General features: G+C 37.1%; 1 protein-coding gene and 1 long non-coding RNA gene across 8 annotated transcripts in view; both read left to right on the forward strand.

Moving 5' to 3' along the window:
• mdn1 (midasin AAA ATPase 1) overlaps positions 1–12806 on the forward strand; it is a 437529-nt gene that overhangs the window by 88865 nt on the left and 335858 nt on the right. For all 7 annotated transcript variants that reach the window (XM_077510806.1, XM_077510808.1, XM_077510809.1 and 4 more), the window contains exons 19-20: positions 4931–5027; positions 5104–5217. In XM_077510806.1, coding sequence (XP_077366932.1) covers positions 4931–5027; positions 5104–5217 — 211 coding nt within the window. The remainder of the gene's footprint in view (positions 1–4930; positions 5028–5103; positions 5218–12806) is intronic.
• On the forward strand, positions 5601–7119 carry LOC144010667 (uncharacterized). The gene is made up of 3 exons (XR_013281285.1): positions 5601–5746; positions 6440–6683; positions 6784–7119. It is a non-coding gene; the product is annotated as an uncharacterized LOC144010667 (long non-coding RNA).

Below are 12806 nucleotides of genomic sequence, written 5' to 3' on the forward strand. Positions count from 1 at the left end.
CCGAGTCGAGGTCAGCAGCACCCCATCGCCACTATAAACAGTGTTAACGGTGCACTGCTTTCCCCTCCTGAGACGCCGGATGGTGGACCAGAATTTCCTCGAAGCCGTCCGGAAGTCGTTTTCCATGGCCTCACCGAATTCCTCCCATGCCCGAGTTTTTGCCTCAGCAACCGCCGAAGCCGCGTTCCGCTTGGCCATCCGGTACCTGTCAGCTGCCTCCGGAGTCCGACAGGCCAAAAAGGCCCGATAGGACTCCTTCTTCAGCTTGACGGCATCCCTTACCGCTGGTGTCCACCAGCGGGTTCGAGGATTGCCGCCACGACAGGCACCGACCACCTTACGGCCACAGCTCCGATCGGCCGCCTCAACAATGGAGGCGCGGAACATGGCCCATTCGGACTCAATGTCCCCCGCCTCCCCCGAGACAAGGGAGAAGCTCTGCCGGAGGTGGGCATTGAAACTCCTTCTGACAGGGGATTCCGCCAGACGTTCCCAGCAAACCCTCACAATACGTTTGGGTCTGCCAGGTCGGACCGCATCTTCCCCCACCATCGGAGCCAACACACCACCAGGTGGTGATCAGTTGACAGCTCCGCCCCTCTCTTCACCCGAGTGTCCAAAACATACGGCCGCAAATCCGATGACACGACTACAAAGTCGATCATCGAACTGCGGCCTAGGGTGTCCTGGTGCCAAGTGCACATATGGACACCCTTATGCCTGAACATGGTGTTCGTTATGGACAAACCGTGACGAGCACAGAAGTCCAATAACAGAACACCGCTCGGGTTCCGATCAGGGGGGCCGTTCCTCCCAATCACGCCCCTCCAGGTCTCACTGTCATTCCCCACGTGAGCGTTGAAGTCCCCCAGCAGGACGAGGGAGTCCCCAGAGGGAGCGCTCTCCAGCACACCCTCCAAGGACTCCAAAAAGGGTGGGTACTCTGAACTGCTGTTTGGTGCATATGCACAAACAACAGTCAGGACCCGTCCCCCCACCCGAAGGCGGAGGGAAGCAACCCTCTCGTCCACCGGGGTAAACCCCAACGTACAGGCGCCGAGCCGGGGGGCAATAAGTATGCCCACACCTGCTCTGCGCCTCACACCATGGGCAACTCCAGAGTGGAAGAGAGTCCAACCCCTCTCAAGAGGACTGGTACCAGAGCCCAAGCTGTGTGTGGAGGCGAGTCCGACTATGTCTAGTCGGAACTTCTCTGCCTCACACACCAGCTCGGGCTCCTTCCCTGCCAGAGAGGTGACATTCCATGTCCCAAGAGCCAGTTTCTGTAGCCGGGGGTCGGTCCGCCAAGGTCTCCTCCCTTGGCCGCCACCCAGCCTACACTGCACCCGACCCCTTTGGCCCCTCCCACCGGTGGTGAGCCCGTGGGAAGGGGGACCCACGTTGCCTCTTCGGGCTGTGCCCGGCCGGGCCCCATGGGTGCAGGCCCGGCCACCAGGCGCTCGCCAGCGAGCCCCGCCTCCAGGCCTGGCTCCAGAGGGGGGCCCCGGTGACCCGCGTCCGGGCGAGGGAAACGCTTCTCCAAATATCGTCGTCATCATAGGGGTCTTCTGAGCCGTTCTTAGTCTGGCCCCTCACCTAGGACCTGTTTGCCATGGGTGACCCTACCAGGGGCATAAAGCCCCAGACAACATAGCTCCTAGGGTCGTTGGAACACGCAAACCCCTCCACCACGTTAAGGTACCGGCTCACGGAGGGGGACTCAAAAAAATAGGAACTCCATACGCTTTTTATTAAAACAAAAATTAAATTAAGAAATTATGTTGAAATTTTAGAAAACGTTATTTTCTGTAGAAATCTTTCGGGATCTATTTACTTGCTTTTTAATTTTTATTTTTTTTTATTTAGCTTAACATATGCTAATGACCTTGGAAACGCTGCAATTTTTTAAAATATTTTTTTGAAACAAATCTATCAATATAGTTATTGTGGGAATGCTGAAAGCATCATATGTTATTGAGATTCTTTCATCTTATTATTGAATGCTGAAAGCATTCCCACATGTTATTGAGATTCTTTCATCTTACTTATTGTGGGAATGTTGAAAGCATTCCCACATGTTGTTTCTAACCTTTATTATTATTATTATTATTATTATTATTATTATTATTATTATTAAACTTATTGTGGGAATGCTGAGCATGTTATTGAGATTCTCTCATCTTACTTATTATAGCATTTTATTCTCCTCACTTTTTTGCCGTCTAACTACTCCCACATAATACTGTACATTGCACACGTGCCCGTGGGAATTATGTAAACGGATATTAAGTATACCAACTGACTATCATATCAGGAAATGCGTTATAGTGAAATTATTAAACACGTGTCCCCAATTTGCGTTCATGCCTTTCAGCATTAGATGACACTTTGAAAGACAAATACGCCAATTTCCTCTGATTTGCACCAAGCCCCATTAGCTCACCTGGTAATTAACTTGAGTGTGGTTGCATTTTTACACCCAAGCCTGGGTTCGAATCTCGGTAGGGAATTATTTTTTTGTCACCCCCAACTTTCATTTCAGACATGGATATTTTCCAATTGTTTTACATAAAACAATTAATGTACTAAACCTCAGTGCATCCATCATTATCACAGACTTTATTGCAGCTGTGGTGGTTGAGTGGTTAAGTTCTTTGTCCAGTAATCAGGAGGTTGTTGGTTCAAATCCCACCTCTGACTGTACATATTTTTTTTTTCTTTTTTTAGTTAAAGCTAAAACTTTTGTCTTTTCATTTATAATTAATCCATAATTGCTCATTTGTAATTTACAACCAATTTATCTTTCTTTATTCATTTAATCTACATTACATTTAATGCATTCGTTCAATGACACATTCGCTGCTTCCATTTCACAACACTTCAATGATGGCACCAAGTCTCCTGTGGGTCAGTGGATAGAGTGGCAGTGCAGTAGCTCATTGAACAGGAAACAGGAGGTGAGGGTTCGATACCAGTCTCAGACTGGTTGAATTTAAACTTCTGTCTTTTCATTTATAATTCATTCATAATTTCTCATTTGTAATTTACAACCTATTTATCTTTCTTTATTCATTTAACATAAGTTTTTTTTTAATGCATTCAATTTAATGTTCATTGACACGTTGGTTCAGCAAGATATCTCTCAATTACATTTCACAACACTTCAATGATGGCAACAACTCTCCTATGGGTCAGTGGGTAGAGTGGCTGTGCGGCAGCTCATTGAACAGTAAACAGGAGGCGAGGGTTTGAAACCAGCCTCAGACTACTTGAATTCCAACTTTTGTCTTTTCATTTATAATTCATCTACAATTGATAATTTCTAATTTACACACAATTTATCTTTCATTGTTATTTACCACATATTTAATGTTCAATGACACATTCACTGGTTACTAGTAATTAATAATTAGTTACTATGTAATTTCCACATAATTTATCTTTCTATTTCCTTCATTAGCATTCAGCTATTAGCATTTAGCGTAGCATTCAGCTATTAGCATTCAGCTTTCAGCATTCCCACGCAATTTCTCCAGAAATTGCTTAGTCTAGTTATTTTATTATTATTTAAAATAAATAAATAAATAAAATTGTTTTAAAAAGATAGGAACTCCCTACACTTTATTTAAAAAATATATATATATGTTTAAATTTGAGAAATCTTTAGGGATCTATTTACTTTTTAATTTTTATTTTATAATTAATATATTAAAATAATAAATACATAAAAACATCTATAATAATTTTTTTTTTTTTTTTATTATCACCAATTTTTATTATTGTAATAACCCTGGAAGCTCACGGCAAATGTTGTTCTAATTTTTTAAACAAATCTGTTAATATATTTAAAAATGATTTTTATTTTTATTTTTCTATTTTACTGCAAAGAATATCGGCTTGAAATATAGGTTATCGGCCTCCTTGACTACTAATAATCTGTATCGGTATCGGCCTTGAAAAAACCCTATCGGTCTATCACTATTGCAGACCAGCAAGATTTTTGTGGTACCAAGCCAAATAAATACAATTTATGAAGTACGGTAGCCTCCACGCCGGGCGCAGGCTGGCAGTGTCCCCGGTTCCCCACAATAAGTGCACGGCTGAGAGGGAGGTGTCGGAAACTGAGGGGTCCGTTTTCCCCCACCAAATCTTTTTTTTTTTTTTTTTTTGGCTATATCTGAGATCAATGTGGGTTCGAACTTCGAACCCAGTGAGCGGCAGGCTTTACGTTCTTGAAAAACAAAGCATGGTACAGATTACTAAACTGTGGGTACAGCTTAGCAAAAAAATATATAAAAAATTCAGACCCTGACACCAGAGGGGCTCCGTCATATTGCGATATTAAAAATGGAAGAATTTTCACCAGATGACTTGAAGAGCGGTTTGGGTAGAATTTGTTTAACTCACCATGACACTATTGTATTCATATAAATGGACTGCTTTTTATATAGCGCTTTGGTGCCCAAATTGCTTTACAATGTTAAACGCACATTGCATTTGGTCTCCGTTGTAATGAATGGGGGTCATTTTTCTCAAATCATATTTTTGTCTTAGGAATGTGGCAAATACAAAACAAAAATATTGTACTGTACTCCAGTCTACATGTCATGGTTAATCAATAGAAAAAAAAAAAAAAAGTCATTTTGGGGGTGAACTACTCCTCTGTTTTATTCCAATACAAAATCTACATATGATCTTACCATGAATATTTGTCTTATTTCTAATTAAATTGTACATTATCATGAATCATGGCTGTTAAGCTCAATAAACTCCACTTGAATTGAACTTTTATCATGGTTGTATGAATTTTATTTGCTATAGGACTAACAATGAAGTGAATATTATTACAGTTAAATATAGAATTTAAAACTCTTCTACGTGAGTTTGGTCTTTTATTTAATTTTGCCTGTCTTATCGGTTTTGCTCTTAGCTGCCCTTGTTAGGCACCCAGACTTCAGACTATTTGCCTGCATGAACCCAGCTACTGATATAGGTAAAAGGAACTTGCCTCTTGGTCTTAGGAACAGGTAAGATGGTGCCGACATATCATGAAGAAGAGCAATACTAACAATTGCTATTTACTTAAACATTTAATCTCTGCAGGTTTACAGAGCTGTATGTAGAAGAGCTGGATAATGAGGGAGACCTGCGGATCTTGGTTTCAATCTACCTCAAAAACCTGAATCCTCACAGGAGCATAATCGATGGAATCATAAGGTAAAAACAAGGTTTATTTAAAGGTACACTCAGTATTATACAGTGGCATCTAGTGGTGAAACAATAAATCATTCGAAAAAAAACCCCAATTGTTTGTGTTAGTAGTATGTAAAAAGATACGTTGTATCGCATAAACGTACTTTTTTTAAATATAACGGTTAGTCTAGAAATCGCAAATTATCTTACATGTCCGGGCCGCGGCTTCTAGTGTCCGCCATGTTTCCCCGCCATCTTTCTGCTACGGGTGCCGTCAACGACAAATTTCAGCGCTCCATTTCTTAACGCGTTTTTGGAACGCCTTTGCAGACGCACTTCCGGTTTGTATGGCGACCGCATGTACACGAAGAGGAAGAGTTTCCGGTCCCCGAAGAGAGCATTATCAAGCATCACATTTGCTTTGGGAATTTATTTTATTTCAGCGCGACAAAACGAGAGTTTATATTGTAGCCGCATTTGCCAGATGGAGAGAAATGAGGAACAGACTAGGTTTGGGACGTGCCGGTGCCTTCGACTGCTTTCTACTTGACCGGTAAGTAAGAGTACATTTGTGTTTACGTTTTGAGAGCGAGAGAAAAAGTATACATCGTACTAATTAATACGATGTTCGTACCTTTGTTTTATGATCACTGTATCTGTTGATTAGCAACTCCGCACCACTCGAACGATTTCGTTATGAAGCTACTTGCTTTGAAAAAAAAAAAAAAGATTCCCGCTGGCACGTTATATTTAGAGTAAATGCGCAAGTTATTGTGTAATGTAATGTAACTGTGATTTCGGAGGTATATTTGCCCATAACTTCAATGGAGAATCTAAAGCATGCTGTATTAGTGGAGGAGTTGAAAATTATTTTCGTTGTGGTTGGTGAAAATAGTGTTCTCGAAATTAATTTTCGGCAGGGAATAACTGGACTTAAATGCTGGCTGTACCGTAAGCACTGCTAGAGTCTGAACTCTCTCACTCAAGTGTGTACTGGTCCATTGTGTAATTGGGTGCACAAGAATTTACAGGCTGCTACGTTTTCCACGGAAACTCGACAAGCAAGCAGCCTTTGCATATTCTATGCAGTCAAGTTCTTTTATCTAGCTAATACAATGTTTTGGGCCCAAAAACTAAAGATCTTACCTCTATTTTGGGGGCTTTGTTGGAAAGTTGGTGACATATAGTAGTATCATCAATTATTTTATTTTATTTTATAATTTTGTTTTTGTTTGTGTCACACTAGATCAACAGCCAAACTTGAGGGCTTCCAGAACCATATTCTGATGTATACAAGCATTCATGCACCGTTTAAATACATCACCGACCTGCAAGAAAAAAAAATATCAAGGGGAGAGTCAGCAGCCATATTGGAATGCCCCGAATGAGGACACTTGAATGGAGGACCCCAGAAGGCTTCGGTGTTGTACCACCAGTATCTCCACCTACCATATCTGAGCTGCAACAAACTGAAGTCAGCCGACGTCTTGGTATGTCATTTACATATGGACGGTATTACACACTACATGAACTTTTTGTGTGAAGCAATACGGAATGGTCACATGTACAAGCACCACTTGTTTTACACAGGACCTGCTGACCAGGTGTCTGAAGCCATGGAGTGACTCCTCCCTCACTTTCCTCAGCAAGCCTTTGAAGAATATGATATCGTTGGTGGGAACATGCCCTCACTCCATAACATGTACTTGTGCAGTCAAGGAGCATGTCAAACTTAATAAAACCAGCAAACATTGAAGTGACTTCATTTTTACTGCAGTCTGTTCACACAATCAATGGACAAGCCTTCCTTAATTTTGCCCCAATAACATCATAGAGTAGGCGAAAAGTAGTGTTACAGATCATACTATGTGTTCGGGAGAGTTTGAGGAATGTTGCAATGTTAATGGGGGACAATGTCAGCACACACACACACACACACACACACACACACACACACAAAAAAACATCATGGTATTGAGGTAATCAGATATTTTAGCTGTGTACAACACATACCTGCTCTGTAACACTACTTTTGGCCCAAACCTGTATGTCTATTTTCCATATTTTGAAATGCACAGCGTATTGGTAAATTTCTGGAACAACTGCAATTCATGTAGCTCATTATATTCTAACAGCATTTTTTTTTTTTTTTTAGTTAATATGTTCATTTCATGTAGACTTTTATTTTACTAAAAACAATTCTATTATTTATAGGAAAAATCTTTTTGCCAGTGTCCATTCAGTGTTCAGCATCAGATGTCACTTTTAAATATGACTACACCATAAGCCATGACTTTTAGCCCGACAAGGTAGGTCATCGATATTATTGATACCTCGACAGTATGGATACCGGATCGATTCTGGCACTATAATATCGATCTAATTAGTTTAGTTTCAGTTTGGCTCAACTTTGTAGTAGATTGCATGAACACATACAGTATTGTACTCAAAAAATATTCTTTTGTTTGTTTTGTTTTATATTTGTTGTTGTTCACTACAATTACATAGCATATTAGCATTGTAGCACCTTTAATGGAGCTGTCAGGATGGAACTTACAAATATAGATGCGAGGGCTGGGAATCTCTGACTGTCTCACGATTTGATTCGATTACGATTTTTGGGTCTACGATTCGATTCAGAATCGATTTTCGATTCTCGATTCAAACGATTTTCGATTCAGAATTATTTGTTTGACAAATGATTTTTTGCTTCAATTTACAGATATGCACAACATTGTCATGATCTACTGCAGTATGCTTTGCAAGACAAAATGACAAATAGACATTAAAGTGTCTTATTTTTATTTTATTTTTTTTATTTATTTATTTTTTTTGTTTAAACATGTATTAATTTTGTATTGTAAGTGCCCTTTTCCACAAAAACAGCATGTGGGCTACAACTGCCTTTTCCCCTTCTTTTTCATTTCTAATTTGAATAAAATCGATTTTTGCATATTAATATCGATTTTATTCGATTAATAAGTGAGAATCTCGATTCTTTTATGAATCGATTTTTTGGCACACCCCAAATAGATACTGCGTATACATAAGTGGGAACACCTGAATAAGACCGCAAAACAGTATGACTCAGCGGATTTTATAATGCACAAACTCTATTATTATTTAATCCTATCCAAATAACAAATATATAGTCACAAGTAGGCTACTGACCGGTAATAAAGTGAGCGTTAGAAACCCGTCAGCATGAGACGTGGCCGCTTTCGATTGCGAATCGAATGCGATTTAAAAAAAAAAAACAACAACTTGTTTTTATCAAGCCCCTGACAGGCCAGGCCGTACAATTTATGACACAAGAATGAACCATCTGCTTCTCTTAGTCCTCGTCCAAATGTGCGAAACCATCGAACTCCATGCAAAACACGTTGGGTCTTGCCACACGTTTCCCATGATGCAACGCGCGAAACATAAACAATACGTCACACAGGATTCTCCTATAGGATTAGGCATCATGTACAAAGAATAAAAGTGTATATAATAATATATTTGGCATCTTATTCCCTGAATTTTATTTTAAACCGATTAAGTGTCCAAATTCGATCGTATGGTGTGGGACGCCATGTTCCTGGTCACATGATCGTGATGACGTATCCCGTGCGTAACCGCAAGCCTTCTTCGATCATTTCAATGGGAATTTGCTGACGTAATGAGCGAGAAAGTGACGTCTTGGATCCCAAATACTGTTCAGAGTAAAGTCCTCAACACGTCCGGTTTCATGTCATTCTGTGTTGAATAGGGAAAACAGAAGGGGAGGAGGAGTTGCAATATATGTTGATAAGGTTTTCAAATGTAGTAAAATTGAACATCTAACTACTACTGTGGATAATGTAATGGAATGTGTAACTATTGAAGTTCACATAAAAAATATATCAAACGTAATTATAAGTTGTATATATAGGACACCAGGATCATGTCTTGATACATTTAACGATAAGTTAACAGATATCCTTAGTTATACAAATGATAAAGAATTGCGAATATTGTGTGGTGATTTTAACATTGATTTATTAAATCCTAATGGACATCAGAAGACAACTGATTTTATAAATATGATGTATAGTAATAGTTTATTTCCTGTTATTATAAAACCTAGTAGAATAACAATCGATACAGCTACACTAATTGATAATATATTCACAAATAAAATTGACCTTAAAATAGAAAGTGGACTCCTTATTAACGATATAAGTGATCACCTCCCGATCTTTGCAATTTTTTATGATTATTTTGATAAAAAAATGAAGCCGACTACTTACACATTTGAAACTAGAGTAAGAACAACACGCTCCATGGCTGCCTTTAAGTTGGATTTAGAGAAACACAACTGGTCTGAGGTTTATTCAAATAACGATCCTGATATTGCATATAGTGAATTTCAGTCAACCATTATTTCTTTATATAATAAACATTGTCCATCAATTAAAATTACAAGAAAGTATAAAGGTCCAAATAAGACATGGATGACGAAGGGAATACAGAATGCATGCAAAAAGAAAAATAATTTATATAAAAGATTTATTAAATTGAGAACTGTGGAAGCTGAAACAAAGTACAAGATCTATAAAAATAAATTAGCAAATATTATTCGAATAAGAAAGAAAGATTATTACCATGAATTATTAGAACAGAATAAAGGCAATACACAAGAAATATGGAAAACACTAAATTATGTAATTAAAAAAAGTTCTAAAAAAACAAATTTTCCACAATATTTTATAAAAGATAACGATATGGTAATTGATGAAATTTCTGACATAGCTAATAATTTTAATGAATATCTAGTTAACGTGGGCAGTAACTTGGCAAACAAAATCCCAGAGCCAAGAAACAAACGTGAAATAGATAAGAACATTGTAAATAATTCATCCACAATGTTTCTTAATGATGTTAATGATATAGAAGTATTAAATGTTGTGAAAACATTAAAAAATAAAAAGTCTACTGACTGTCTTAACATTGATATGACATTAGTTAAAAGTATTATGAAATATATTGTACAACCTTTTACATATATTTGTAATTTATCATTTAAAACTGGTATATTTCCATCAAAAATGAAGATAGCCAAAGTCATTCCTGTTCATAAAAGTGGAGAAAGACACACGTTTAATAACTACAGACCAATATCATTGTTGCCACAGTTCTCAAAAATTCTAGAAAAATTATTTTCATATAGATTGGATAATTTTATTGAGAAACATAAGCTCTTAAGTGAAACCCAATATGGGTTTAGAGAAAAACGGACCACCTCAATGGCAGTCATGGAGCTTTTAGAAGCAATATCTACCGAAATAGATAATAAAAAAATTACTGTTGGGATTTTTATGGATTTAAAAAAAGCTTTTGATACTATAGATCATTCTATATTAATGAATAAATTAAATAAATATGGAATAAGAGGTTTAGCTTATAAGTGGATGAAAAGTTATTTGGAAAATAGATATCAGTATGTGCAGTTTAATAATGTACAATCAGAACACATGAAGATCACTCATGGAGTTCCCCAAGGGTCTGTGCTTGGCCCTAAATTATTTATATTGTACATAAATGATATTTGCTATGTCTCAAAAATATTGAAAAGTGTCTTATTTGCTGATGATACAACTTTCTATTGTTCAGGAGAAAACCTGAAGCAGCTTCTGACTACTGTGGAGTATGAATTGAATATAATAAAAAAATGGTTTGATGTAAATAAATTATCATTGAATTTAAATAAAACCAAGTTCATAGTTTTTGGCACTAGACAAATCACTCATCAAGTTAAAATTATGGTGAATTCAATTGAAATAGAAAGAAAAATAATGAAATAATGAAAATAAATTCCTTGGAGTTATTATCGATGATAAATTATGTTGGAAGCCACACATAGAAACTGTTAAAAGGAAAATGTCAAAAATCATAGGGATACTCTATAAAAGTAAGGATGTTTTAAACATGAAATCATTATATATATTATATAGTTCACTATTATTACCATATTTGACCTATTGTGTGGAATTATGGGGAATGGCATATAAAACAAATACTAACACCGTTTTCAAATTGCAAAAGAAAGCTATAAGAATTATTAATGGATCAAAATATACAGAACCAACACATCCACTATTTATTAAATTAAATGCAATGAAATTTTATGACTTGGTGGATTTTAAAATAGCACAAATAATGTATAAAGTTTATAACAATTTACTCTGCCACAGTACTCAGAAGTTATTTGAAATTAGACACAGTCCTTATGATATAAGGGGTACAAGTGTGTACAAAAAACCCAAAACAAGAACAAATATTAAGCAAAGGTGTGTATCTGTAAAAGGTGTTGATCTGTGGAATCATTTGGAAATTGCTCTGAAAAATTGTGACTCAATGCTGGAGTTTAAAAAAATGTTTAAAAGTAAAGTTCAAAAAAATTATCTATGTCAGACCAGAATATGAAAAATGTACATGTGAGTATGTGTAAATGATCTAGATAGGTATTATGGTATATGTTTAGTAAATTTATGTATATATGTTTTTGATAAATGCGAATATGTTAAGTGCACTTGTGTATATGTGTGTATGTATATGTGTATATGTGTGTGTATATATATATATATATATATATATATGTGTGTATGTATGTATATATGTATATATATATATATATAACTTGGATTATATATATCATTTATTATTATTATTTTTTTTTATTTTTTTTTAATAATTAGTAAATTAAAATTGTATTAATAATGAAATAAGTTTAAATATATTGAGTAAAAGGGGTAGGACTAGATAAGTTTTTAACTTCTTCCTACTCCCTTTTGAACATGTAAGTTATGATTGATTGAATGATTATTTTATTGGGATTTTCTTCTCTTTTGATTGTTGTTGTTTTCTGTTTTATTTCTGCTGTTCATCTGTTTATATGTTCAAAAAAATAATAAAAGGAAAGGATAAAAGGAAAAGGGTGGGACGGTGGGGGGGTGGCCGCTCCGAATGTCACCTAAAGCGTGATTAGCACACGACATGTAGCTTAGCCTAGCAGAGTACAAGTCACCCGGATGTTTACCATCCACTTGGACTCGCCGACGGCTGGATCTGCCAGTTTTATCCGGCTTTCAGTTGGAAACATATCTTTGGCGTGTCCTCCATGGCTTTCGAAGAAGCGCTTCTTTGTTGTAAGGCGAAGTTCCACCTTTGATGTCCGCTGTAGGACACGATAATTCCTCGTGAGTTCTTTGTTGTCATTCATTCAACGTTTATTTTAAGCACGCGATACGTCAAGATGATCACGTGACTGTCCGAAATGCCCGATACAGTACTTAATGCAAAAATATTCATAACAAGTGCTATAAAATCATAATTGCTCAACATAAGTTGGCATTTTTTTCAGGGAAGAGTTGAAATGAACCATTTCACAGAATAGCTGGTTAGTTTTTCACAAGTCATGTATTGCTTTAATGCAGTGCTTCTCAATTATTTTCTGCCATGCCCCCAGTAGTAAGAAGAAAACATCCCCCCCACCCCCACGCTACTATAAATAGTAGCATTTGTCTATAAAATTGTCATACACCTCTGCATAACACTGTATCCGTATTAACTTATAAGAGAATTAAAAA

The sequence above is a fragment of the Festucalex cinctus genome, chromosome 21, assembly GCF_051991245.1.
Source record: "Festucalex cinctus isolate MCC-2025b chromosome 21, RoL_Fcin_1.0, whole genome shotgun sequence".
Classification (NCBI taxonomy): Eukaryota; Metazoa; Chordata; class Actinopteri; order Syngnathiformes; family Syngnathidae; genus Festucalex; species Festucalex cinctus.